The following is a 26,866-nucleotide window of genomic DNA, read 5'->3' on the forward strand; positions in this document are numbered from 1 at the left end:
CCCCACATTTTTTTTTTACGAGATTCGAGAAAGAGGGAACGGGAAAACTGATTTAGAACATAAACATAGTTGAATCATGATTTATATATTGGTGCAGTGAATTTGGAGTTAATTTTTTTCATGTTATAAGAAATTGGTGAAAAAATCCGCGACTTTAACCCATTTATTCGTCTCGGACATGAAATAAATGGGCCCGAGGAGGTCCCATTTCTTTTCTCACATAGCAGAGCTCGTCTTACGCGCGGACGCCGTCGCTTCCAACGCGTTGATTGTGAAAAATGCAATTTTCGGATTTTTTATGCCTCTCTGAGGCTGAGCTCGTTTTGCCCCACAAATCGTTTTTCACGAAATCCGACCTACGGGGAACGGGAATCTGTTTCAAAACCTAAAGATAGTTGAAATATCGTTTATACCCTGGCGCAGTGAACTCCAAGTTCATGTTTCACATGTCACCAAAAAATGGGTTTAGAAGCGATCTGCGACTTAACCCCATTTTTTCCTCTCGTGCATCCAATAAATGGGCTCGAGGGGGTCCTATTTCTTTTCTCGTATGCCAGAGCTTGCATTACATCCGGGAGCAGTCATTTCCAACGGCTGTATTGCGAGAAATATATTTTTATAATTTTTTTTGCTTCGCAGAGGCCGTGTTCGTTTTGCCCCGAAATTTTTTCTTTTCGAAATTTGAAAAATTAGCGATGGTAGTCAGTTTTGGGACTCAAATACAAGTGAAAGACCGTGTGCTCATTAATGAATTTGTCTTAGTTTCTTAAAAGTTCAATTTGCCCCATGTTCCCCTACATATTTGAGTCATACCAAAATTTTATAGAAATCTGAGCAATCTAAGTGAACTTTTGAGCGACGTTTACTTGGCTGCTTGAGCGTGCTAATACGCACCGCTCAGTGCGGTACCGCGTACCTGCCTTTGCTTAACCCCGTTTTTCTCAAAATTACGTTTTTGGACGGCTCGTTGATAAAATCTCCGAAGCTATTTGGCCGATCCTTACCAAAATTTGACCACATGTTCTTTATGGCTACAGCGACATTATTTACAATTGCGCGAGCGGAATTATTTTTTTATGCAAAAAACGACGAAAAAAACGTGCTTTTTCGTAGTTTTTGTAAAAATCGCCGCTATTTTGTCATTTTTGAGAAAATAAAAAATCGTGTGATGTATACGGTATAGCCATTTACCCATTGAATCTAAAACCATTTTAATTTTTTTCCTCCGATCATCCATTCCAGAGATTTTATCAACAACGCACACCCATCGTTTTTTGGACCCGTCTTCTCCATTTTACTGTACGAAAACTGAGTAAAATAAATATAAAAAAATGTTTTTGTGTATTTTAAGAGTGTATTTTATAGACTTAATACTTTTTATAGCCACATTTATAGTTTATACCAGTGAAAAAAAAATCGTGAAAATAGCTTTTTTTACCCGTCTAATTAAGGTAGACCCCCTAATTCGTTTTACACGCTTGAAAACAAGTGCTCGATGAGCGAAATAGAAAACATTCGTTCCGGCTGTACGTAACCGTTAAGCATTCAATAAAAATGTATACAATTTAACAAACGGTCTATAAATGGATGCGGTGATTGATATACACTAATAATATATATATACGAGTCCGGGGCCAGAGTTACATCGCACAAAGAGTTACACACGATTCCACTCTTTGTCGAAATCTCATAAATACTTATGAAATCTTACACTATCCTCTCATATAGAATTTCCCGCGGATCTCTGTAATCACATCTTCATACGGGTCTATAAACCGTACTCTTTTATCCAAGAATCCCCAGCGATGGCTGAGCTTTGTGTCCCTAGATGGGGGGCTGAGCTTCGCCGCTCGTAATGCAACGGGCCTCAAAAGTTTCTACAACGAGTACACGAGAGACTGTAAACCTGACGTGTTCGTGCAGGATAGTTCAGGGGGCTTGTGAGCGTGCGTTTATATCCTCTCATCCACTGGGTCTTCATCTACTTCGTACCTCGGGCAACGCAGATTTGGTGAGAATACATGAGCATTGATAGGAAGATGTGCTCGGCTCGGCATTCGAGAAGTTTCACTAGCTCATCAGAGCGCACAAAGATCACACACAGGATGGAAAAAGTGCTCTCTTATATTTCTATTCGCAGGGTAGAAAATAACGTGGCTAACGAGCTTGCACATCAGACTCTCTGTGTTTCTAACCGTATCAAAGTGTATTTTAAACACACATCCGTATGTGCTATATAGGAAAGGTACACGTTGAAGCAAGGCGGCATACAACCCACGTACGACCCTACGATAATATACTACGAAGAGAGTACCAGACACGCCCGTCGAGCATCGCTCCGAGTTGTTAAAGTCAAACCACTTTTCCATTTATACACATTTCTTTGTTTTTTTTTATGTAGTTTTTTCCCTCTTTTTTTTTAATACCTCACCACGGAATTTTACTCGAAAGCAAGAGCTGCCCTCTTTGCTAAGAGCCATTAACCCGCTCGTAAACAATGTCACAGAGAGAGAGACAGAGAGCGAGAGAGAGTCAGCAGCCACGCGATTTCACATTCGTTCATGTACGAGAAACGCTGATGAACAAAAACCTGGTGACGAGAGACAGAACTCGGCAGAGGGGTGTGCGCGCTCGTACCTGCGAGAGCATATAATTAAATGCAAAGTTCAGAGTTACATCAAAAAGCAGCGGTGAGGATCCCGCGAAATGATGGAAATAAAAATAATATTAAAAAAATATAAAAAATAAAATTAAAAAAAAACCACCGTCGTTTTCCCGTTTTCTCCGGGTCTTTCTCTCTCATGCATTTTCGCTTATCACGATTATTTATGTTCCAGTCGATTTAACGAACTGTAAGCCATTTATTTACGGCTCAAGAGAATCCAAAGGACGAGGATCCTCGATGTGACTCTCCCGGCCACACGGTCAGCATCTTTTGCGCTTCCCTCGCTACTAGCTTACAGTCTCGCCGAGTTGTGCGGCGTCTTCCCTGATTAAAATAATATACTCGCCATTAGTGGTATACCTTGGAATTTTCCGTAATACATGCATACATATCTGTGCACATTTAACTCTTTTCTCTTCCCTTCTGCCTCTCTCCCTCGCGAAGCTGCACTCCCTCTCACTCCCGCGGCCCCCTCGGAATCGAGTCAGCTGGACCCGGCCAAGAAGAGGTTCAGCATTCCCTCGGAATGCAAAACCGCGTGAGCCTGATCATGCATTTCTCTAATAGTATGGCCGTTTCAACCACGAGCTTATGCGATGTACCCACTTTGTACCACCCGAGCAACGATTACAAGGTTAATTAGCGATTATACGAATACTCAACGCTCCCCGGCACTCATACCCTTCTCCTGCCCTTCGATTTTCCTCTCCGCGTCTTTGAAACTCGGATACTCTCTGATCGTTATACCTCCCCGGTATTCCGATACCTGCCGGCTCCATTCAACCACGCCATTTTGAACCTTCAACTACGAATGTGCAGATTTGTTTCTACTTAATTATTCTGCTTTTCTATTTCTCAGCGCAAAGATAAAAAACACATGAAAATGGCATTGGCCATTTTCATTCTTTGCCTACGTTTTCGCTACCCTTTGACATCTCTGAAACACACACGAAGATCATTCGGATAAAAGTTTGTCGTCGTTCTGCTGTCACTGCTCAGAAAACGTCAGGAAAATCCCATGCTCGAATTAAAGTCAATTCTATTGATCCCCCTCTACCGTTTACGTTTGCTGTGATGATATAGTACAGAAGCGACCTTCGGACGCCTAAATAGTGACCCACATCGTATCACGTTCGATGTGATTGCCGCTAAATAGACTAACTGGGAAAAGTATCGAGACAGCTCAGTCCTTGAATTTGAATGTCGAGCATAATCGAGCAAATCTAGACCATCCGGAAAATGCGTTGACTCAAGGTACTGCGTTTATACACATAAAGGGTGTCCGGATTCGATTAGACAAACCTCTCACGCAATATGGCGCTCTGCGAAATGAATTTCGTTTGGTATCTGGATCTTCGGGACAATGGGCAACCTCATAGGTGCTCATTGAAAATATCGTTTTTTATCCAATTACCTCAAATTTACGTCACGCCACTTACTTTTCTGGAACTCCACGTTACGAGTTTAACGGTTCATCGAAAATTTGATTCCTCCCTTTATTGGACTGAATCTCAAAAAGAGAATTAAAGTTCCCAGCAAAAATCAATGATCCCGCGAGACCAATTTGTTTGTCATGATGAATTGACTCGTCCAAATGACCCTTTTCATAAAAACTGTAGCAGATCATCGCCACAAATGTGACATCCACATGCGGGAAAATTGATTTAGGAATAAATATTGTAAAAGTTGGGATTTAGACTCGATCCCACGGGACCGAAGCACCCTGTACGTGAAAGCGTATATACGTATATAAATGCGCGTATAAATCTCGGACAGACGGGGGGCGGTTGTAATGCAACATTGCTGGCTTCTGTCTAAGCGAGTGTGTACCGTACGAGAGGCGAAGTAGAGGTTGGGATCGACGACAAGGTCGTAGATCGTGCGTACGACCGGGCGGTGCAGTCATCGAACGATCGATCTCCGATCGCGATCGATCTTCCCCTTTCAAGTGACGTTGAGCACATAAATCGTCATTGGACGTTTTTGTTGCGCGAGTATGCGAGCTCGCGCTATTTCACTCATGTGGAAAAGAGAGCTATTTTCTCGGTCGCTGTGGCCAGAGGTATGTTTCAGCAAAAGAGAGCGAGCGAGCAGCTTTAACGTCAAGCAAGCTGCGCCTGTTGTGTGCGAGATACTGTGCAGCGCAAATAGTCCATTTACCGATCCTCCGCGTTCAACGAGTGAGTGAGCAAAGTAGATGACTGCACGAAGAAAAAAGCTCGCGTTTATATTTTGCTGCTTGAAGTCAGAGGGGCGCATCGGAGATGAAAAAATCGTTGGATTGCACGACTCCGCGGCTCGGAGCCTTCGATATTTCACGTTCGTGTATCGTTGAGCCAGCCACGATCAACGCGCGAGTTTGTCATCGAGATTAGAATCGATCTACTTGCCGTAGCGGCGGGACCTTTCTATGAAGTGATCTTGCGATCTCTCGACCAGATAAACCTCCCGATATAACCACCCTGACTCTTAAACCATTTCAAAAGCGCTCCGAAAATATAACGATTAGAGACTTTTCCAATTTTATCAATAATTCTATCTGAACGAGTGATTAATAAATAATTGAACACTACAAATGTATCGTCGGCCGAAATTCCAAAATTCTGCGTCCAGTATTTCCCAAATCCTTCATTACAATTGCGTCAATTATCTTCAGTTGCCAAACGCCGAGATGCTCGCATATTTTTGAAATTTCTCCTAGTCCGTTTATCGCAAACCTCTGCGCTACTGCCAACAAAGCCATCCGCGACTCTGTCGAGAAATGTGTAAAAAACTTCTCGAAAATATGAACTTTCAGAGGATCGTTGCCGACGAAAATGAGACGAATGCCAAAGCACTGTGCATGTTTTTTAATAAAAGCTGCTAGCGTTTCCATGAAATAAAAAGTATTTTTTCCATATTTTGTGTTACAGTGTCGCCAGCTCTGCCACTCGTGGACGTAGTGAGAGAGAGGGATCAGGAGCGTGACCGTAAGCGAGACCGGGAGCGGGAGAGGTTGAGGGAGCGTGAGCGCGAATGCGAGAGGGAGCGACAGCATGCGCAACATCAGGAGCGAGAGAGGCCGCGGGAGACGAGGGAGCGTGAGAGAGAAAGGGAGCAGAGGGAGCGAGACCGGGAGAGACAGCAGAGGGAGCGGGAGAGAGAGCGGGAGCGAGAGGTTTCGGTGTGCGGGATGGAAACGTCCGATCCGATGTTCGTTTCCTCGTCAGCGGCGCTTCTCGCGTTGCAGAGGATCAAGGAGGCATCGCTGTGAGTAAAACATACATAAAAACTGTTCATCCTCGTGTACACAGGTCCGGGCGTTAAGAAGGACGACACTGGTATCGTATAACTTTATCATTGCTCGATAATAATTCAGTTAACTCGAGAACAAAAGTAACGAGGAAACACGAAACGAGGGGAAGAAAAAAAGAGTCGGGTGGAGAACGCGCGCGTCGTCGCGGCGCACGGCGCGCGGCTCTCGAGCCGTCAGGAATAGTTATACTTTTCGTCGATCGTAAATTCCCGATGATCTTACCGAGGGCATCCTCTCTCGCGAGCGCCATACGAGAAGAAGAGGAGAGGAGAATAGTCCTCGCAACTCTTTCTCCCAAGAAAGAGTTGGACGCCATGCAATCCTCCGAGACAACATTCTCGTATATCTATATGCATTATGTCGATGTACAGCTCGGAGCGTGTCTAGCTATATAATACGACTTTAGCTCTGCCCGCATAGTATACATGCCGCGGCGGGACCCCCGCGGTGGATCCTCCTAGTACTTACTGTAAGCTCGCGCAATACTTTACGACAAATGCATAGAAATATAGTAGAGCTCGAGGAGCACGCACATATTAACGTATATCTGTAGATAAATACGTTTATGTATAAGAGTCGGAAAGAGGCTTCGCGACGAGGCGAGTGCTCGATCGCGCCTCTCTTCCTCTTTTCTTCCCTCTTAACGTATCTATCGGTGATCACCAGCGAAGCGGGAGATCTCTCGGTGGCGCCTGACGCTTCCACGAACGCGTGAAGATCTCTCAGCCGCGTGGTGCGCGCACACGCTGACGTAGGAATAGAGAGATGAAGAGACCTCTTCGCCGAGTTGTTCCCTCGCCTGGTCCTCCCTTCCCGAGTGTTGACGAGGCCAGCCCCGCCAATGAGAAACGCACGCAATCCCTGCACGTGTGCGTGCGACGTATCGCTAAATGCGTGTGCCTCGATCCCTGTTGCATACCGATATAAAATGAAATCGCAGTGAAGAACTTATGAGATCGGTCGCATTTTTCAATCAACCTGACACTTCGACGGATATCGGTATTTCTCGCGAGCCAACATATTTGACGTATCCTCGATGATGCGATGATCCATCCATCGTACGCGTCTCTGTAATAAATATACACCGCGAGAGCACATCAGGACAAATCGTTGAAATTTCTCGAATACGCTATTCACTTGATGCATTATTTAATACCTTTTTACGATATTTTTCCAAACGGTTTTGTAGTTTAAACGCTCGAAGAATGCTCGCCGTCTCCGTGCATCTTCCTCAATTTCCGGTTAACGTCTCTCTCCCCCCCCCCCCTCTCTCTCTCTCACTCTTTTCAATCGCAGACACAAGTTGGAAATTCCGTAAGAAATCTCGAGCAAAAGAGACGAAAGATCCTTCCTATCTTCGTCCCTCGGCCGTGCAGTTTCTTTGCCTCTTTTCACGAGCTATTCTTACTATTTTTACACGGCATTATATGTTGCAGGGAGAAATCTATGGCGCCACATGCGCGCATCTCTCCGAGCTTCAACATTGCTATTGTGGGAGAAGCTCTAACAGGTCGAGGACATGTGTCGAGAGTGATGGAAATGATTTATATATCAGCTTCTCGTATATGAAGGCGTATAAAATATCTCGTGCTCTCATATTCCTCGGCTGGAAATTGCTTCATATAATAAGAGCTCGTTTCACCCTGAAACATCCATAAACTCACGGCGCACACGTACCCGGGATGACGGAAATCGGATGTTCAATTATGCACCTGATCTCGAGATGGAAATTTCGACGATGGTTTCTCATTCCATCGACGGCCTTTCCAATGAGTCATTCGTTATTTACGGTGAAGAATTGGCAATCTGCTATCACACATGCATCGGCACTCTCTTCCTGTACACATCCGTAGCGAAAGGAGCTTTTTTAGCTTGAATAATCGAGTTATCAAAAGCATAGAAAGATGGACTTTAAAAGGTCGGTCGCTTCTCGATCGACTTCCGGAAATGGTCCATATACTAGAAAGTCATAAAAAAGATGATTTCTCGGTGGAAAATTTGATTTTCTGATATACATTGAGAAAAAAATGCATTCAAATATTTACTAGGATTATTTAGTGAATTATTCGAATGTGAATCAACACTTTCTTTCGCTTATTCAACCGAAAAGCTGCGTTCGAATCAATGAGCAATGCTATTTTAGTACTTTTCCCCAAGTACCGGCGTTAAAGCTTCGCGCGCGCTTCGACCACTGCGTGGCACTTCTTTATGCACGCACAGCTCTCTGGACGGGCACATAAACTGCGGGGAACCCAAGTCCGATTATTTTTCTTACTAGATACGGATTATGCCTAAGAACAAACAGACGTTCGTGAATTTTTGTGCCTGGATGTCAGAATCGTAGAAATATTAAACAATAATAAAATTGATTATTATTTTCAACTCAACGACATGCTCGTTTAATATATTCAAATTTATTTGAATAAGTATCGAAAAATAGGATTCTGGTTGATCATAAATATTGAAATATCAAAATCGATGTGAATAATTCCTTAAAGTCAGAGTTCCATCACAGGACAAGGAAACATTTCGAACGAACTAAATCTCGGTCGATTCAATTGCTGGTCGTTTTTCTAACTGTAATCAGAAACTTGTCAGAGTACCAGAGCCCTAAACTCGAATATGAAGCCTCGGCTGGGATTTCTATCATTGATCATTCAGCCCGGAGCATTACTACTCCGGGAAGAATCCGGACATGTCGAAGAGAAAGAAAACGGGATGGAAGAGTCCAGCAGCAGCATTCGCGCGCGCTTGGAAAAGGGGAATTTATGCTAGTTTAAGAACTGTGCGCGCCTCCCGCGCGCGCGCGCGCGTATATAGTTTACGATAGGAGAGACCGCATGGATGCGCTAGCTCACGCGGTGTGCTCGCGTCGCTCCTCCATTTCGATGAAATACGACTTGCCAGCGAAAATTATAGGAGCTTCCTCTCCTCCTTTATATATGCACGCGTATGTATATTATTTCTCTTCGAAGTATCGCCCCCGACGCGTCTAACCCGGTGAAACGTGACTGTGAAACTCGCACTTAAGAAGTCTCCTGACCTTTGCTAACACTTTTATAAGAGAGGGTGAAAGACACCGGCTCGTGCAGCTTCGGAAGCCAGCTTTCCCCAGGAGGAAGACTCTATTTTCATTCTCACTCTGGATTCGGTGCCTCGACGTTCCAATATTTTCGTCGCTATGAGTGTTCTTCGAAGAGAAGTGAAGGGCAGTGATTTTCTTATTACCGAAGATTCGAACTTGTTAATCGAGTTGCCAGTGCGAAGGTTCGCCTGCATCTCTCACGATACTGTTAGCCAGAAATGATACTTTCTCTGGGTTGGGGTCGAGCACGGGGAGGATTTTCCCTCGCTATATATGAGAGCTTGAAGCAATTGACGAATGTTACGAACTTCTGAGCGTGCTCATAATGGCAGAGCAGAGGACGATTCTCGTACGAGCTCAAAGGAATTTGCTTCGAATCGCTCGCGTGGCCTCGTTAAAAGGATCATCAATTATTTCGAGTGCCACGAGAGAAACTTTGCCTCAAAGTTGGGGAATTTCGCGTTCGGAATTTCTCCTCTCGGTGTGCACGAGGTGTCAGAGAGAACGGCGGCACGAAAAAAGGAGACAAAGCTCCATCGAGGTTGCCCTGAGATTCGCGGGAGGTCCGAGACTCATCCTTCGTATGGTTTCCGTGTGAACCGATCTTCCGCGGACTCGACGAGCACATTTTCTTCATTCTCGGAAAGATCGACTCTCAACGCGCATCGGTGAGCACTCAAGAAAAATCCAACACGGCACTCGTAATTCTCTTTACTCGCGCAATATCTCGGGATCTCGTACATGCGCGTGAGCAACCCGATGGGTTAGAAGCTCGTGCGGTAAAGACCATACTCAAGCAGGGCGCCCGTACAATTAGGCTGTAAGAACGGTAATCAGAGTCGTTGCCTTCGAGAATTAAAGCCGCAAAGTTCATACATCCGAGTCGTCATAAAACAACGTTGCATCTCTTCGTATTCTACTTTTCCCGAGACTCCACCGTGACAAAATTAATTTACTGCATTCGAGTGGAACCCTCCGTTTCAAGCGAATTTGCAAACTCTAAATGCATGAGCTTCAAAATAAATGCGTCAAGTGCCGATAAAACAACGTCGATCCAAATCCCATTGAAGCGTCCGTTTTTCGGTCAGATATCGAAATTCCAATTTCAATTAGCACGCCTCAAATTAGAGAACACCTCGGAAGTGACATTTAATATTTCGAGAAATTCATCCTTCGCTTCTTGCACGAGGAGATGATTCAATTACGATGCTCGAATTCGCGAATCTCGAGAACCCTACGATTTGTGTCGAGACTCGAACACGTTGAGAAATTGCGTTTGTATAATTACACACGATTTTCAGTGCGAACGAAAACTGGAGTACCGTGATGTTCGTCCCCAGAGTCGACTGGGAGAAAAAAATTTGTCGATTCAGCAAAATTTTTGTCAAGCCGACGCTCTATTTGAAATTTTTGTTCAGGACTTTCATTTTGTCCGCGACGATTCGTCGGTTCGAAAAAAAATTTTGAATGCTTCGAATCAATGAACTCCTTTGCTCAGTGCAAAAAATCGATTCTTACGTGTTCGTTCGACTGTACAGATAAACCATAAACGGTTTCGTAAATACAGTTCGAAACAGAAAAATGAGCGAGTACGAGTTTCTTTACCCCAGTAAAGCTCGAGAGCGTTCCTGGCTGGAAGAACATGCGAGAGAATGAAGACGTTCTCGTACCTTCTTGCGCATTTACGGCGATCGGTATTCTTCGCGAGAATCACGGGTGCATGGAACTCGTGTCCTCGAATTTTTTGCCTCCGATAGAGGGACGTCATAATCGATGACAACCGGGACGAGATCGCCCCTGCGACAAATACTTTTTTAATTTAATTCCTTCGTAAACATATGCCATTTAATAACGATTTCTCTGCACAACTTGGCTTCTCTTGCTCTTCTTCGTGTTTACTTCGTTTTACTCTTGCAACAATTTGACCGGTTTCTCAATGCTTGAAGTATGTCGAGTCGTTTTTCTGGCACATTTTCGTTTGAATCTTTCAGGTTGTGTCATAGCAATAACGATAAATTTTCTTGTCAATCTTTCGGTTATCGAATTTTCCATTTGCCTTTAGAATATTTGCTTGACCACAAAATACATCGAGTTCCCGAATACGAACGAATGAAACTGCTCGCAATTTCTATGACCGGATCTCACGAAACCGCTTTTTCCAATCTGTTGCAGAGTTTTTCACAAGAGACCAGCGTTAGCGAGCGGCATAACTCTCGCTGGAAGAGGAAACAGCGGAATTAGTGCAGGGAACGGTGCAAATCTCAATGTCGACAGCGAGTGCGGTGACGCGCTAAAGAGACGCAAAGTTCACCGGTGCGACGTCGCAGGGTGCGACAAGGTTTACACGAAAAGCTCCCACCTCAAGGCGCACAAGAGAACTCACACGGGTAAGTTGGAAATGAGCCAGACAATTACGAAAAAAAAATTGAAATATTTTTGTACCATTTTATTGGGCGCGCAATGTCACTTTCAATGTCATTCAAAAGTTTTTACAAAAAAGCGAAAAAACTCGTGATCCCACGAACGTTCTGTGGCTCGAGGCACAACTGACCAGTTCGTAATGGGAGGGCACTGAAGAAAAAGTATTTCAAAAACAATTTTTCACATTAAACGGATTTCGAAGTACGAACCACCTGAACTTTTCCACGGGAAGTTTTCAATGAAAAAAACAATGCTGTAAGCGCTTTTTTAATTACATGAACCAAGTTATTTACGCAAATAAATATGAGCGTGTATACGGCGGAGCGTCGAGAGTGTTTCCTGCTCGTCGTTGTCGTCGTCGTCGTGGCAAAAGGGATCTGCCGCCCGGCGTTCTCTCTCTCTCTCTCTCTCTCTCTCTCTCTCTCTCTCATTGGCGTATAAAACTCGTTGGCGCGTCGGACGTAAATGGGAAAAGGAAATCTGTTTTTACGCGTTCTATAAGACGCCCTGTGAGCCTTAACTCGATGCAGATATTACCCCCGAGAGCCAATTATCAAGATTTTTCCCACGTTAACGTGATGTTCGAACTAGCGCCGAATAACTGAGAGCGCATTCCTCCTTTCCGTATACAACAATGCAAATGGTGGTCGTTGCGATATACTATCATTGTCCAGGAGAGCAATAAATCAAGTCGGTGCTTTCATGGGCGGAGGGAGACGGGGAATGGGGAGTGACAAAAAGTGACAACTGAATCACGTGGTGCTTGGAAAAAGCGATGAGTGCCTGAGAAAAATAACGATACCGCGATCGTTTTTACCTCATTATAAAGCCACCTTAGTTTATGACTTTTGTGTTACTCTTTAGCCCAGACGATGTTTTGCATCGTTTCTCTTGAAAAACAGAATAAAATCATTTTTCCGTTCCCCTCTACACGGCGATCCTCGCGGTATGTCATCTAAAAGTCGATTGTTGCTCCAAGCCAATAATTACATCAGTTTTTTCTCCCGGCGAAATCAGCCTCGTTCATCATTCCCAAAATAAACAACACGAAAAAATGTAAAAGAAAATACCTGATTTACATGTTCCGCTACTCGATTCATCATAACTCACCTCTTCCTCCTCTCCAATCCTTCGAATCACACGCAAATAACACAACGCACATGCCCTCACATGCATACAAAGACACGGGAGTAGAGTGCAAAGATCAAAGACTCGATCGCGAGCTCGAGTCTCTCGCATAGGTCCGCGCGCACAAGAAGGAATTTCCGGTGGGTGCATGTACCTGTCCCCGATCCTGCATCACGTTAAACATTGTACACCGTATATACATAGAGACATATATACATTAACATGTAGCACCGGTGCAGGACTATCCGTCTACCGTTGGTAACCCTGAGAGGCACCGGAGAGTCGAGCCAAGAGAGCTCGCGAGAATATACAAGAGGAGAGAGATGCTGCGCGCTTGTGGTGGCTCGTGGTGGCGGGGAGGGCGTGGTCGTGAGAACCAGGATCTTTCGTCCGGTCCAGAGCTAGGGTGAAGCTCTCAGGAGATTCACCAGAGAGACGAGATCGTGGTTCTCAACCGGATGCTGCGGTCCAAATGTACATGTATTTCTTGTATTTTTTTCTCTTCACACTCGTCCGCAAGGCCTCTTCGTTTCGCAAACTCATTGCCCGTGATCATATTACTCGTTCTCACTTCTGCTCCTTACTTTGTTGCGTTCTGAGACGTGAACCAGTGAGAACGTTCAGGGGGGGATTTCGTCGTTTGATTCGCCGATGGAAAATTCGATGGAGAAACTTTCTTCCCGAATTTCCGGTCCCTCGCGGAAAGTTTGTCATTCTTTCAATTTTTTTTTTCATAAATCTGACAAACTTCGGTCACGCCCACTCGTCTTGGGCCAACTATTACGTTGGATCCATGCTTTTTTCTCGTAACGACCAAGAGGTAGAGACGAAACAGCTTTATACGTGTACAGGCTGCATTTACGGTCTGTATATATAACAAAACATACGTAACCGCCCGGAGAAACACGTTTCGCCCATTAGGCGACCATTATAAATCGCGGACAGTTTCGCGAAATCGCACTCGTGGCTCTCGCTCCCTTGCACTCTATACATGTATAAATACGTGTATATACATAAACACGGGCGCAGGTGTGAGGCGTCGAGACCCTCTGCACACGCCGAAAAGCCCCGAGACTCGCGAAACACTCGCAAAATCCGAAAATTTGCGTACGGGGACACCCGGTGAAGGTGAATCTATGAGATCGAGCCTTTACCGATCGAAAGTTCAGTTCGCCAATCTCGCCATAACTATCCTTCCATCCATCTACAATTAAGAAAGCTTTCGCTGTCATTTTTGTGCAAGTTTTTGTGGGCTTGCCTCCAGGGAAGTTTGTGAGAAACGCATTTGCATTGATTATTGCACAGGGGACCGGTTATAGTAGCCAAATGCAGCAACTTTGCACAACTTTTGTCTACAAACTCTTCGCGATCCGAAAGGTCGCAAGTTAACGGTTCGAGCGAGTGGACCGTGCGCCCTCCCAACCTCGAATCGTCCGTTTTCATTTTTTTCATTACTCTCATTGTGAAATATCCACCGAATAGATCCTCCGTATGGATTCACGACGAAGAAGCGAATAAAGAGTATAGCACCGCGGTCTTGCCGTAGGGGGATAGTAAACGATAGTTAGCCGGTGTAATATACTGTTAGAGGCGGTTATTGCGGCTGTGCCGGTGGTTCCCGTACACGTTTGACTCACCGGACGTTATTATCCTTGGTGCATTTGTTCCTCGATATAATACAGACACGACGATACCAAACACACTCCCTTACTCGTTATCTTGGATCGCGAACATTATCGGCTCCTAATATCGCATCGATAACACGCATGATAAAGAATAATTAAAATTTCACCGACTATTATGGCGGAGTGTGTATTAATCACGATGAGCCAGTGAAAACGGTTTTTTGGATTGAGACAAGGTCGTTCGTCGATTATTTCTTAATCTATGCTTGAATTTTCTTAAAATTCCTTCAAAAATCGAGTCTACTGGAATAATGGGAATGAAGAAATTAGGAGTCATGGCCCAGTGTCGATTTCACCCTCGTGACCAATCTGTAAGATTCCTGGCCCACCGATCTATCAATGTAAGATTACCATTACAGCATTAAGGACCGAGAAATTTTGACGATTCAGAGTGCCTTGACCTTTGGGGAAAAAGAAAATCAAAACTATTGGTTTCACACCAACAACAGAGTGTTTATCTTCATCTCGTGGAAATGCACGATTTCCAGCCAACACAGTTGAGATTATTTGCGAAAAGTTTACGTATCCAAATATATAACAAATATTTTATAGAAGTCTTATAAGGAATCTGTAACTTTTCTATAACAAATATAACTGAAATGGAGTTAAAATCACTGGAAAATGTAAGCGTTATGGATTCAAGTCCTCCGTGCTACCTCCACATATGTGATGTAGATAATACGGAACAATTGTATTCGCTTTCCTCCGAAGACTCGATTAGCTGTGCGAAATGCAAAAAATGGGCCCGCACCTTGTGTACAGGTGTTGATGACGACGATATGAGCTACGAGTGCGATTTTTGTGAAAAAGAATAAAAAAAATCCTTTTATTCGCTCTAAAACTTGAATTTTGTGTGTATTTCATCCTATAATTCAACAATTTAACTTAATTTAGAATCAGAACATGGTTTGGATCTAAAAGAAAATGAATTTTATGAAATTCGACCTTCACGTGTATCCATTTTGCCCTCCATGTGTCCCATTTTCCTCAAAATTCACCAATTCAGAATAATTTTGAGCAAAAAAGTAGTTTGGACTCGAAAATCTGGTGAATAGTCGATCGGAGATAAGAATTCCGAATTACGATCTCCAATCTGATATGACAACTTTGAAAATTTCTGAAATTTCGGTGAACGTTCTAAAACTCCGTTTGTAGAGTTTTCACTATTAAAATATCAGGCATTGAAGGACGCCAGTGTTTCTTTAGTATTTCAACACTCTCCCTGTGTTGTTTCTACAATGAGAAAACTCCCATGAGGATTAACAGCCCAGCAGTTTTGCCAAAGCTCCGAAACGGCAGTTGCCAGGTATTCAAAGCAAAAGCAAGCATCTCAAAGGGTTTTAGTCTCAGCGGAGGAATTCCATGGTATCGATAGGGGATTAAGGTAGCAGCAAGAGGATAGCGTGATTCATGATAGACAAGAGGATCGGCTGCGGTGAGATCTCGTGTATCAATTAAGTCGAATTAGCCTGGGCACGAGCGTTGCCTATATTTAGATATATGTAGTGCCCCTAGATACAGCCAAATATATCTATATTTCGTGTTCATAGAGAGTATAGTCATACAGCCGACTTAAGATCGACTTCGTGTGTGCTATCGACCGACAGTAGACTCGAGAAGTTCCGCGTTTATATCGTCGTGGACAGCACGAGGAATCCTCTAGCATGCTTAACGCCAAAGGAAAGTCCAAACACATGAACCCACACATACAAATGAGCGGGGGCACAAATACATCGAAGGGAGAGTTCTATAGCGTTGTGGCAAATTCCTGTCGTGACGAACCGTCCGACTGCGGTCCTGCCTTCTCTGCTCTCTCTTGCCGCGGTTCAAACACACTCTGTTGTAATGTTTACCAGTCTCTGTGTGGGGAGCTCGTGTGTCCGTGTGGTGGACTGCTTCTGGTCAGCAGACCTACCATTAACAATGCACCTACATATGCGTTATACCGCTTAAGGCACTCGCAAACTGCATTCCAGTCGGGTTCAACAATTTTACCTCAAGTCCCAACAACCATATATCGATTCAGGGCTGCTACGATATCCTTATCCAAAATTCGCCAACGCACATATATGCCTCCTTCGTTAAATACACACGAGCCCCCCTTCGCTCGTGCATAATCACATTGTTCTGCATGGGAAACTGAATCTTTGCCAAAATAGATCGAACGATTGTCATCGGGCGACATTCTCCACGATGAATCTTTCAAGCTCCTTTGGATTTATGCCCCTTCGTTCGATCCCCAAATACTTTGAAGCTATCCCAGTAATGCGGACTCTTCCATCCTGAGGTGAAACGGGCTTTGAGCCTTTTATCAAAGCGCTAAGAATTTATGCGAAACTACAGAAAGCTTTTGCCTGTCGTTCACTTATTCGTTAAGGTTGAAGATTCGCTGTGAACTCAAATTTTGCGGTCGAACGCTCCTATATACGACGCTTTCCCGATCGGCTCAGAGCTTCCGATGAAAAATGCGGTTCGTCAATGCACCACCGGGATGAAGGAAAAAATGAACTTTCGCCATTTAATTGCTTCTGAATCACTCTGTAGAGCGTCTCCTTGATAAGTTCTCAAAGAATTACCTTCCGGGCGCAGGGAGGGGGGGGGGGGGGGGCGGGCGCCTGATGATCTCTGTGAAAGAAGCGGAGCGTATCTCATTCTCACGCGCGCAGACTCTCATCCACAGCGAGAGTACAAAGTACATACTATTTATATAGTTACAGCGGAAGTATTAGAAAATTGCTCTGTGTGCGGGATGCATCAGTTCTCTCGACGAATCATGGGCGTGTCTCAAACGTCTGATTTATCGCGAGCACGCTTTTCTGACCAGGAGATACATGCGCCCGTACTACCTTCAAGCCCCTAATCAACTTATACTTAAGACGCTAATTAAACCCATCGAAGCAGCGCTGAATAGCATGGTATGTGCACGACGACACGAGGAATCCTACAAAACTCGTAAACGCTTCGGTACACTTGGATTCTAGTCTACACCGAGCGCCCGCGCCGAACAAAACGAAAGAAAGGCTCGTAAACTTTTGTACAAACCTCGTTAAACGGAAATTAGGGACTGGAAATAACGAGAATCGCCCTCCTCGGCGGTTCGTCCAGATGAGGAGAAAAAGCATGTATTTCCAGTAACGATCTTGGCGAATATTTTCACAAACTACTCTTCTTCGTTACGTCCATCGAAGCGTACTTGCAAGATTACCAAAGACAAATAAATATGGGAGATTGATTAGCAAATTAATATATATCGCGATTTAATTAGTGAGGTTGAATCTTTGCAAGCTTCGCCGATCGTGCGATCTTTCTCCGACACGGATTCCTCCCTCGACAAAAACACGAGTCGCTAGTATATAATCCAGGATTCGGTAAGCGACGAAAAAATCATGAGGCCCCATAAAGAAAGAGCCAAATGCACTTAAGCATGTCGTCCCAAGCGGGATGACATCGACGCAACAGTTGCAGCGAGCCACATACGTTAGCGTTCCTATCTTTCTCTTTTTCCGCAGCGAAATGTACCATTAGACTTAAGATCTCGAGTGGGGCGGGGGCCGCGCGAGGGGGGATGTTTGAATATGTGAGAATTGTGCATCACGATATAATCGGAACGTCGCCGCGGATCGACGTCTTTTCGCACCCAATTATTGGGACTCTATCCGGGTGAATGTGAGAGGCGTCCTCGAGTTCGTCCTCGCGCTCTATCCGTCACCGTGCGCGCTGCATTGTGTCTACCTCCGAGTCTACAGCTTCGTTACATTTCAAGCGCATACACGTACACAAGCACATCCATGTATAAATGTATAAACGTATATATAAATAAATCTCGAAGCCCTAAGGTGCATCGGACCTTGAAGTCCTCTTATCAAATCCAACGAGCCCTCCCTGTTTGCTCACATGAGTGCAAAACCGAGAAAATCCAATACGGAACGATCGGCTGACAGCTGTCGTCCACGTTACGTGGTGTCTGCCCTCTCACGGAGATCTCAGAAACTGCCCATCACTCTTTCTATTGTATGCGAGAACTCGACTGGACTTGATCCAACGTGAGACCCAAAGGCAGGAAAAAAAGGTCCCTCGATACTTGCCATCTTTCTTTCTGCCCTCCCTCCCCTCCCTCTTCCCCGTCGCTGTCTCCCTCTCTCTTTTTTACTCCCGAGCCAATCTACAAAGCCACGAATAGAACGTTATCTCCTCTCTCTTTTTTGCTCTCCATAAAATCCTCGCTTTAAACGTCTGATTTTTCTCTTCTCTATCTGTCCATCTCCTTCTCCCTTCCATCACTCGGTCCCTCGGTTGACTCGAGTGACTATCAAAGTCGATCCTTCCCCAACATTTTCTCCATATCTTCTGTCTCCCACACGCTCACGCTTCTTTCTCCCTGTTCTAACTCTCATCTACTCCTAAATCCAATAGGATCTGTTGAAACTCCGTGGTCACAACTCGATGATTCGATCGAGACGTTTATAAACGGAGACGAAAACGAAAACTTCACCGCTCCGTAGACACATACTTACATTCTTGCGCTCCACGACGAAGACGAAGTATCCGAGCTTAAATCACCATCGACGCGGCAGCTCGCACTAAGATCTCTCCCATTACCCGTGCGGGAATAAGAGACAAGCTTAACCGGAGGATATTTAATGGCGAGATCACCCAACATCTCCTTTCCTCATTTTAGTCTTTTTACTTTTTTCGCGCACGTCCACTCACTACCAACTTCGCTAACTAACCATCCTGCCCACCTTAAGCTCGCAACTTTATGGCGAGAGACTTCAGATTCCTTAAGGTTAATCCGTTAATGGGAATCATAATCTTTGAATTCTCTGGAAAATTATAATCCTGCGCTCCTAAAATTACGCCTGGAAAACTCGCACTTTTTTCGTCTCATTTTTCATCAGGCTCCACATTAGTTTTACGATCTTCCAACCATTTTCTAATCGCTTCTGCTCGAATACCACTTCCCGAGTGTTTCAGAAAGTTACGTTGAAACTTCCTCAAACTCTTCCAGACTCGGAGACTAACTTTGTGGAACGTTGGAACCGAATGATTTATCAGAGCCAAAATTATTGAACCCCAAGAATTGTTAATGTTTTTGAAAAAATTGACCGCAGAGCACTCGCACGGAAAACATCGAAATTTCGTACTTTTTTTATATTATTACGAACGAGCGCAATAAAATGAGTGATAAATTTGAGGAAACTTGAGATCGAGGAAAAATATGTGATTTGTTTGTGTTTCAGGTGAGAAACCGTACCAGTGCACGTGGGAGGGATGCACGTGGAAGTTCGCCCGTTCGGACGAGTTGACGCGACATTATCGCAAGCACACGGGGCAAAAGCCGTTCAAATGCCATCTGTGTCAGCGATCGTTTTCGCGGAGCGATCATCTTTCGCTCCACATGAAGAGACACTGACGAGACTTGAGCGTTTCGTCGTCGGTATCCTCGTTTTCATTATCGTGGAATAGCGCGATCGCGCTGTGTTGACCTCTCGTGGCGAATCCTAAACAAGCTCGACGAGATCGTGTAATTTACATTCGGGACCTGAAAACGAACGAGAGCGCTCGCGACAGCGGTTGCTGGAGGGGCAGAGAGAGGCTGAAGAAGCAGCGAGTCTCGAGTCGTGGAGAAAGAGGGCGAAACTGCAGAAGAAAAGAAAAGAAGCAGAAATGAGCAGACGATAGATTTAGAGCTTAACTGCGAATGAAAAGATAAAACGATAACAAGCAAGGAGGCATTTTGGAAGGAAACAATCGCGTAAAAGAGAAAAAAAAGTCGGCGGTGCTTGCGGGGAAAGCTCTGAAACGTCACCGAGGCCATCGTCGAGACTCAAGCTCCGTTCATGTCTCAGATTACGAAAACGTGTCTTTTGTTGATCACTGCAATGTAAAAAGAACGTTTTTCATCCCCTCCGCGACGATCGATCGTTCACTCGAAGTTTTTCCGATTTTTCTCTATTTATCAAATCATCATTAAGGCCAGCTCAACTAGTCTAGAGCACCGTTAATAAAATCTATCGTGAATAATACGAGCCAGTACAGTACGCTATAAGATAAAACAAATATACACGCGTATATGTCTGTGTCCGAACACACATATATGTAAATAGAAAATATGATAGATGAATTAACGATAAATATAAAATTGTACAGAGAATATAAAACCTCCGGTTACGGAGCTTGGGACTTAGCATGCTCAGTTAAATGAATTAAACAAAACGAAAATCGTGATCGTGATTTGACGAAAAAAAAATCATATTTAAAAGTAAATAAAATCATTCAAAGAAATCGGTATAATAGACAATTGTAATAATTGGATAATAATTGCACTAAGAATTTCGCGTTTCGAGTAAGGACAATCACTGAACTATGCTCGGTCTGTGCAAACGAAAAAATATAAAAATAATGTTTCAATAATCGTTATATTTCGAGTTCGAAAGAAATGACTAGAAAAAAAAACGAATATAAGTTGAATAACGAAAAGCCAGTATTACGAATGTTTTTTTTTCTTCTTCGCATCTATTTCATTTCTTTTGCGTTTTCTTTCCACTCCTTATCGCGACGTAGGATATAAAATATTGATCTTTTGTTATTCGCAAGGATCGAAAGTGAAGCCAGTTCATCATTCGTACGTCATTTATGATTTTATACACTTCGGTTTATTTAATGGTCATAGTTGGTTTGCGCAAAGGTGCCAAAGTAGAGTAAATACTTTATCCACCGGTTCCCCCCTCGGTTTTTCCTCCCTCTCGACCTTTCCCCGCTCTCCCGTTCGCTAGAAAATCGAACAAAGGTGAGAAAAGCTCGTCCAATTAAAATAAGAGAGAGAGAGGGAGAGATGAATATTAAATAAAAAAAAAACTTATTAATTTATGATTCGAGGGGAAGAATCACTTAGCGAAGCAATCAAATTTCCCCATCCTTTTCTCTCAGACCCTCCGTCTCTCATGACATCGCACTCAATACGTAGTAGCACTGGAGTAATGCCGAAACGGACCCTGAAGACATAAGCCTCGCAATCTCGGCCTGTAAATATTACATTCATAATCGAATACGAAAGAAGATGAATATGTGGGAGAGAAAAAACAATTAAAATTGCTCAGTTTCGATCGAGAAAAAAGAATTTTTCGCAGCCAACGGTTGTTCGTTTGTTAGTAAGTAAAACGCTTGTCCGCTTTTGCATTATTTTATATTCGAACAGAAAAACTATAAAATCTATGGGAAAAGACACGTGCTTTAGGAAGAAGTGAAAAATTATGACGAAGCAAGGACTCTAGTGATAAGAAAGTGAAAAAAAATGTTGTTGAAATCGACTTTCTCTCGATACGATACTCCGTGAGTATAAAAATGCACAATTTATGCGCCTAATGGAGTTGGGATTAGATAAACTTCGTGTGACGATGGAACAAGATGCCAGTATATGCTAGAGCCAGTTTATCTCGTAAACCTCTATGTATAAGATTCAATGACGAACCGAGTTTCGACGAATTAACATTGTTACGCTGTTATATTTAGCATAAGTCACAACACACACCGCTCCAGACACATGCAGGTTTACAACAGAGGGAATAAACACGTAGACACGTACACGGAACACCTAATATATTAGATATCTGTATCTCGTTATAGATTATAGTGCCTTTCTAACGTTTAAGCATCGCAAAGTTTGCGCGTTCGTTAGACCTTGTAATTTTTTAAGTCGATCGCTGTGGTGCCTTAATTCTCGCGAATGTCGGACTCATAGTTTTTTTTTCTCTTCGTACTGTTGTGTATCATTGCTGGAAAATGCATTCCCAAAATGACGACTCTGACGTCGTAAGAAAATGATTGACTTTCATCCCTTCACTTAGCGGAAATGAGGTTTATTGTTCTTTGTTGATTCTTTTATTGGACGCGATTGGAAAAAACTTTTATATCGTTCTGAAAAACTTTGGAGAAATCGTTTACTGCAATTTTCAAAAATTTCGAGGAATTTTTTAATCGAGTCGATCCGCGAAGAAATTTTGATCCGTCAGCAAATCAGGTTTTCGTTTCTTGACGAAGGATAAACGCAGAAATTCGTGTTATCGCCTCCCAAGTCGTGACGAATGTTGGAATAACATTATCATCGTTTAATTTGACTACAAAACAACGAAAAATAATCCGGAAACGACTTGTTCAGCGGATTCGTAATCGAAATCGAATGGAGTAAACGATGTCCATCGAGGGGTGATAGAAAAACGTCTTTTTTGGTACTATAAAATCGAAATTTGTCTTGAATATGTTAGATACGATGGAGGATGAAAAATCTCGAAAATCTCATTTTTTTCATGTACGTTTAAAGTAGAAAGAAAATTGGATGGAGTGAAATATTGATCGTTCAACTGTAATCTCGTGGGTGAAAATTGAGTGAATTTAAAATCCATTCGGTCAGTGCAGGAGCATTTTTCCGTCTCTTATTTTCTCTCTTTTTATTTTCGGTGCCCTCAGAATTCATTTGAGGTTATTTCGACGATAAAGGCCAGTTGGTAACCCGAAGCGATTGCAAGTCTCTTCCGAGCAGAAGCTCGATGAGAAATGTTGCCAGAGGTTCGAACCTGACAAGATCCTCGATCATCGTCATATTACACGCTACTCGAACATTCGCGATCTTTCGGATGGACAATTTATCTTTAAGCATCACTTGAAACTCACTCGATCCAATACGACGTTAAAAGAGCGGGGGCAGTTTTGAGATAAAGACAAATGAACGAACGGAAAAAAAGTGTTGGACACTGAGAAAGAGAGGAAGAGAAGAAGAGAGAGAGAGAAAGAGAGAGGTGAGAAAATGGTCGACAACGAAATTGCTTTTAGAGGGACCATTAAGAGGCGCGAAAGGAATTCTCACTTTCGTTACGACTTTCGAATTGTTTTTCTTGCGTCTTTGATAAAAATCGAGTTGTATTCCCTGATTGAATAAGGAGGCTGAGAAGGAGGGAAAGCGAAGAAAAAAAATGCAAGATCCGTTTCACGTACCCTCGAATCCGTCCACGATAATCGCGCCATTCCATTAATCGAACATTCCAACCGAGTGAAAGCTCGGACCGTGGCTTTAATCTTTTTTATTTTCTTCGTATCTTTTGTTCTCTCACTTTTTCCTCTCTCTCATTCTCTTTTCACCTTGATCGACACCTCGAGAGAAACACGAGAAAAAAAATCGAATACAAGTTTTTTATCGAAAAATTTAATTGAAAAGAGAAAAGTCGGCGTTCCTTGCAATTTCTCTATAACAAGAAACGACGGTTGATCGTCCTCCAAGCATTTTTTACCTAAAACTATAATCCCCTCATATTCCTCGGTCGAAAACTTGAAGAGAATCGATCAATTATTTTCGTTTTCATAATATTCTCAAAAAAAAAAAAATCGATGAAAATTGTCAAAAGTAGAAAAATTATCAATTCTTTTTCAACTCAACGCCGCAGGTTATTGATATCTGTCGATGAAAAAATCTTTTATAAAATTCTGACCATGCTGAACGCTATCGAACAATGAAACGAAAAAAAATTAGAAGATCGTTGTTCAGTCTCGGCACTTTCTGCAGACTTTTCCATCACAATTGTACAGGTAAATTAGCATTTCCAAGTGCCTTAAAAAAACGCGTTGTAGCCACCAATGATATAACTATACGAATACGAGTATAATCGAGTACGGATATCGGTCAATTTGTAAATCGTATTCGGACTGTCTCGTGACATTGTTTCGTTCATAAGATACGTTTGTTATCCGAACCAGCGATAGATCAATTCGAATCGATAAAACGTGCGCCCCTCTACATAGAAAAGGAACATTCAACTGATTAGACGGAGGCAGAATCGATGAAAGAAATAGACGTCAATCAACACTGGAAAAGAAAACAATAATTCTTCAAACGAATATATAAATCTTCGACAAAAAGCTCCAATTATTAACGAATCACAAATTAAAACCCTCCCAAAAAAAAATCGTTAACAACGAAGGCGAATTTCGTTGAAAAAAAATTGTTCGAATTCAAATCAACCTGATTCTCGACTCCTCTTCACTGTTCACCCCCGGAAAATGTAGTTTAAAAAAAGGCATACAAACGAAAGAAAACAATTACTCATCTGTGAAAAACGTGAGAATAGAGAGGTATTGTAATAGCTCGAGGGGCATTGATTATTTACATGCACATCGAGACAGAGAGAGAGAGAGAGAGAGAGAGCTCGGTGAAGGCGCGAGATTCGATCGTAAAGCACGATCGGGAGTTTGCGGCGCTTTCATTTTGCTCGGAGATCTGCGAGACGGAATCGCGTTTTGCCCGGGGCCTCGATAGCTGCGTTTACAACGTGAAGCATATTACTATAGCTGGATACATATAAATGTATATGTAAGTGCATGGGATAGCTACAACTTAACGACTTCGACACGTCGACACGAGACAGTCTCAACTTGATTGCACAATGACACGTTATATAGGTATCGTTCTGAATTCGTTCTAGAATTCATGTAGATTAGTATGCGCGATTTCCCAACATTCTCAACATCTTGTCTCCTTTTTTTATGTCCTTTCCTCTCTTTCGTTCAACTATTCTTTTTTCCGTATTGCTATTGATTTTTTTCATCGTACGTAACTTAAGTGAAAAAAAAGAATCTGTGTAGGGCCAGTAGCACGCACACAAGTTCCCAGCCGATGCGCATTCTAGAAAGATTTATTTTCATACGTACTTTTTATACTTCGTTCGGTCCGCCTGAACCGTAATTGCCCGCGAAACGATACTGAAGGGAGGTTAAAAAAAAAAAAAAACAAAACAAAATGAAAAAAAAAAAAAAAAACAAACGTGAATCGGACGTTCGATTGAACCAACGGGAGAGTGCTCAAGTTCGTTCGGTGCTTCGGCAGCAATATTTGTGCGGGTGCATGCGCGAATGTACCGTATTTAAACGTACACGGCGACGCGTACGTAGATCGAATTATTAGGAAAAATTGACGCTACAGGTGTAAGTGAAACTATTAGTTATTAAGGGGTAATCCGATCGGTCGTGTAAATAGATTGTATAAAAAAAAAACTCGCCGAAAGTCCTTCGTTCCGATCCCTTCCTCGCGTTATTCTTTCGCCAAGCGTTTATATTCCTCTCTGTCAATTTCCTGTTTTCGACTTTTCCCCTGCTGCGCCAACACTTTTTTATCTCATCAAAGTTTGCCGCTAAGTTGCTGCGAGAGCGTAAATTAGATACATATAATTATAGTTCAACCTCTTCTTACGAATAAATGTTACGAATAATGGGGGCCAGTAATTCTCTCTCGGATCTCGCACGGATTTATACGCTGTGGGGCGCGCGGTAATGCAACAATGCCGAATTAGCATTCGTTAAATAGCCACAAGCTAATTTAAACACCCAAACAAATAAAACAAGTGAAATAAACGAGAAAAAGTTATGGAAAAAATTTAAAAAAAGAAAAAAAAAAACAAAAACAATAAAAATATATGAAGTTTAAGAAAAAGAGACATTTTATTGTTGTGAGAGTGTGTGACAGAAGGATGAGCGATCAAGACCGCGCGCTAAAAACTATTAATTGTTAAGAATAATATATATTGTATATGTTAAAAACGTAGGCACAATAATGTAGAACAATAATATATGAATTCACTATGTAAACGAAGGCATTAATCTAACTTTTTACAGCATAAATAAATATATATATATATATATATGAATAAAAGAAACAAAAAACGGAAATTCATTAAAAAAAAGGTTAGAAAAATAGAAGAAAAATACGTACTGAAAGCAAAACGAGAAAATCGTCGATTGTTTCTATGCGTGCTCGATCCCCACGACTATAAACCGGGAAGGTTCGTTAGTCGTACTGGGAAATTTCATTATCGAGTATAAATCTATATATGTATGTATATCTATATGCAGACACATCATTATATATAAATATACATTGAATATATGATTGTAAATTGTGGTTGTAACTATCACACTATGACTTGTTATCCATCGATGTGTTTTTGTTTGTTTATTATTAATGATTATTTGGATAATTTATTTATTGCGCGAATTTTAACGGTTCCGGAGTAAACGAAGCGTTAGACGGATCGTCATAAGCCGTAAACGTGATACGTGAATTTGAGAGGATTTAAGAGAGTAAAAAGTATGAGAAAAGCATATTATTAAAAAAAAATCAAGATGAATAAAAATATAGTGAAATATATATAACGCACGAAATTATATATTTATATACGGATTACTTCGTACACGTTGGAATACGTGGTTTTTTAAAGAAGCCGAGAGAATGATAAATTTTGCAGACCCTCGATTAAACGACTCCAATGAAACAGACGAAAATAACGAAATTTCAATATATTTACGACGAAGCACACGTCTCATTATCATTTTCACATGTGTGTAGATAAATCTCACCTTCATCTCGCACACGAATACAGACACACGCGATCAAGATACGAGAAAACAGCAATATTAGTAAAGAAAAAATAGAAATAAAAATAAAAGGAAACTCAAAAACAACGGAACGAACAAACGCGAATGCGTAGCACGAAAAAGCACTTATCAGTAGTTACAACTTTATCGTAATAATGAATACGTATTTT

At 42.5% G+C, this 26,866-nt stretch overlaps 1 protein-coding gene across 2 annotated transcripts in view; it reads left to right on the forward strand.

Moving 5' to 3' along the window:
* Window positions 1-26,469, forward strand: part of LOC122406535 (zinc finger protein squeeze-like) — a 284,687-nt gene extending 258,218 nt beyond the window's left edge. For both annotated transcript variants that reach the window (XM_043412042.1, XM_043412050.1), the window contains 3 exons: window positions 5,578-5,914; window positions 11,218-11,432; window positions 19,520-26,469. In XM_043412042.1, the coding sequence (XP_043267977.1) occupies window positions 5,578-5,914; window positions 11,218-11,432; window positions 19,520-19,692 (725 nt within the window). In that variant the 3' untranslated portion in view covers window positions 19,693-26,469. The remainder of the gene's footprint in view (window positions 1-5,577; window positions 5,915-11,217; window positions 11,433-19,519) is intronic.
* The last annotated feature ends 397 nt before the right edge of the window (window positions 26,470-26,866 follow it).

Source organism: Venturia canescens, chromosome 1, assembly GCF_019457755.1.
Source record: "Venturia canescens isolate UGA chromosome 1, ASM1945775v1, whole genome shotgun sequence".
Lineage (NCBI taxonomy): Eukaryota > Metazoa > Arthropoda > Insecta > Hymenoptera > Ichneumonidae > Venturia > Venturia canescens.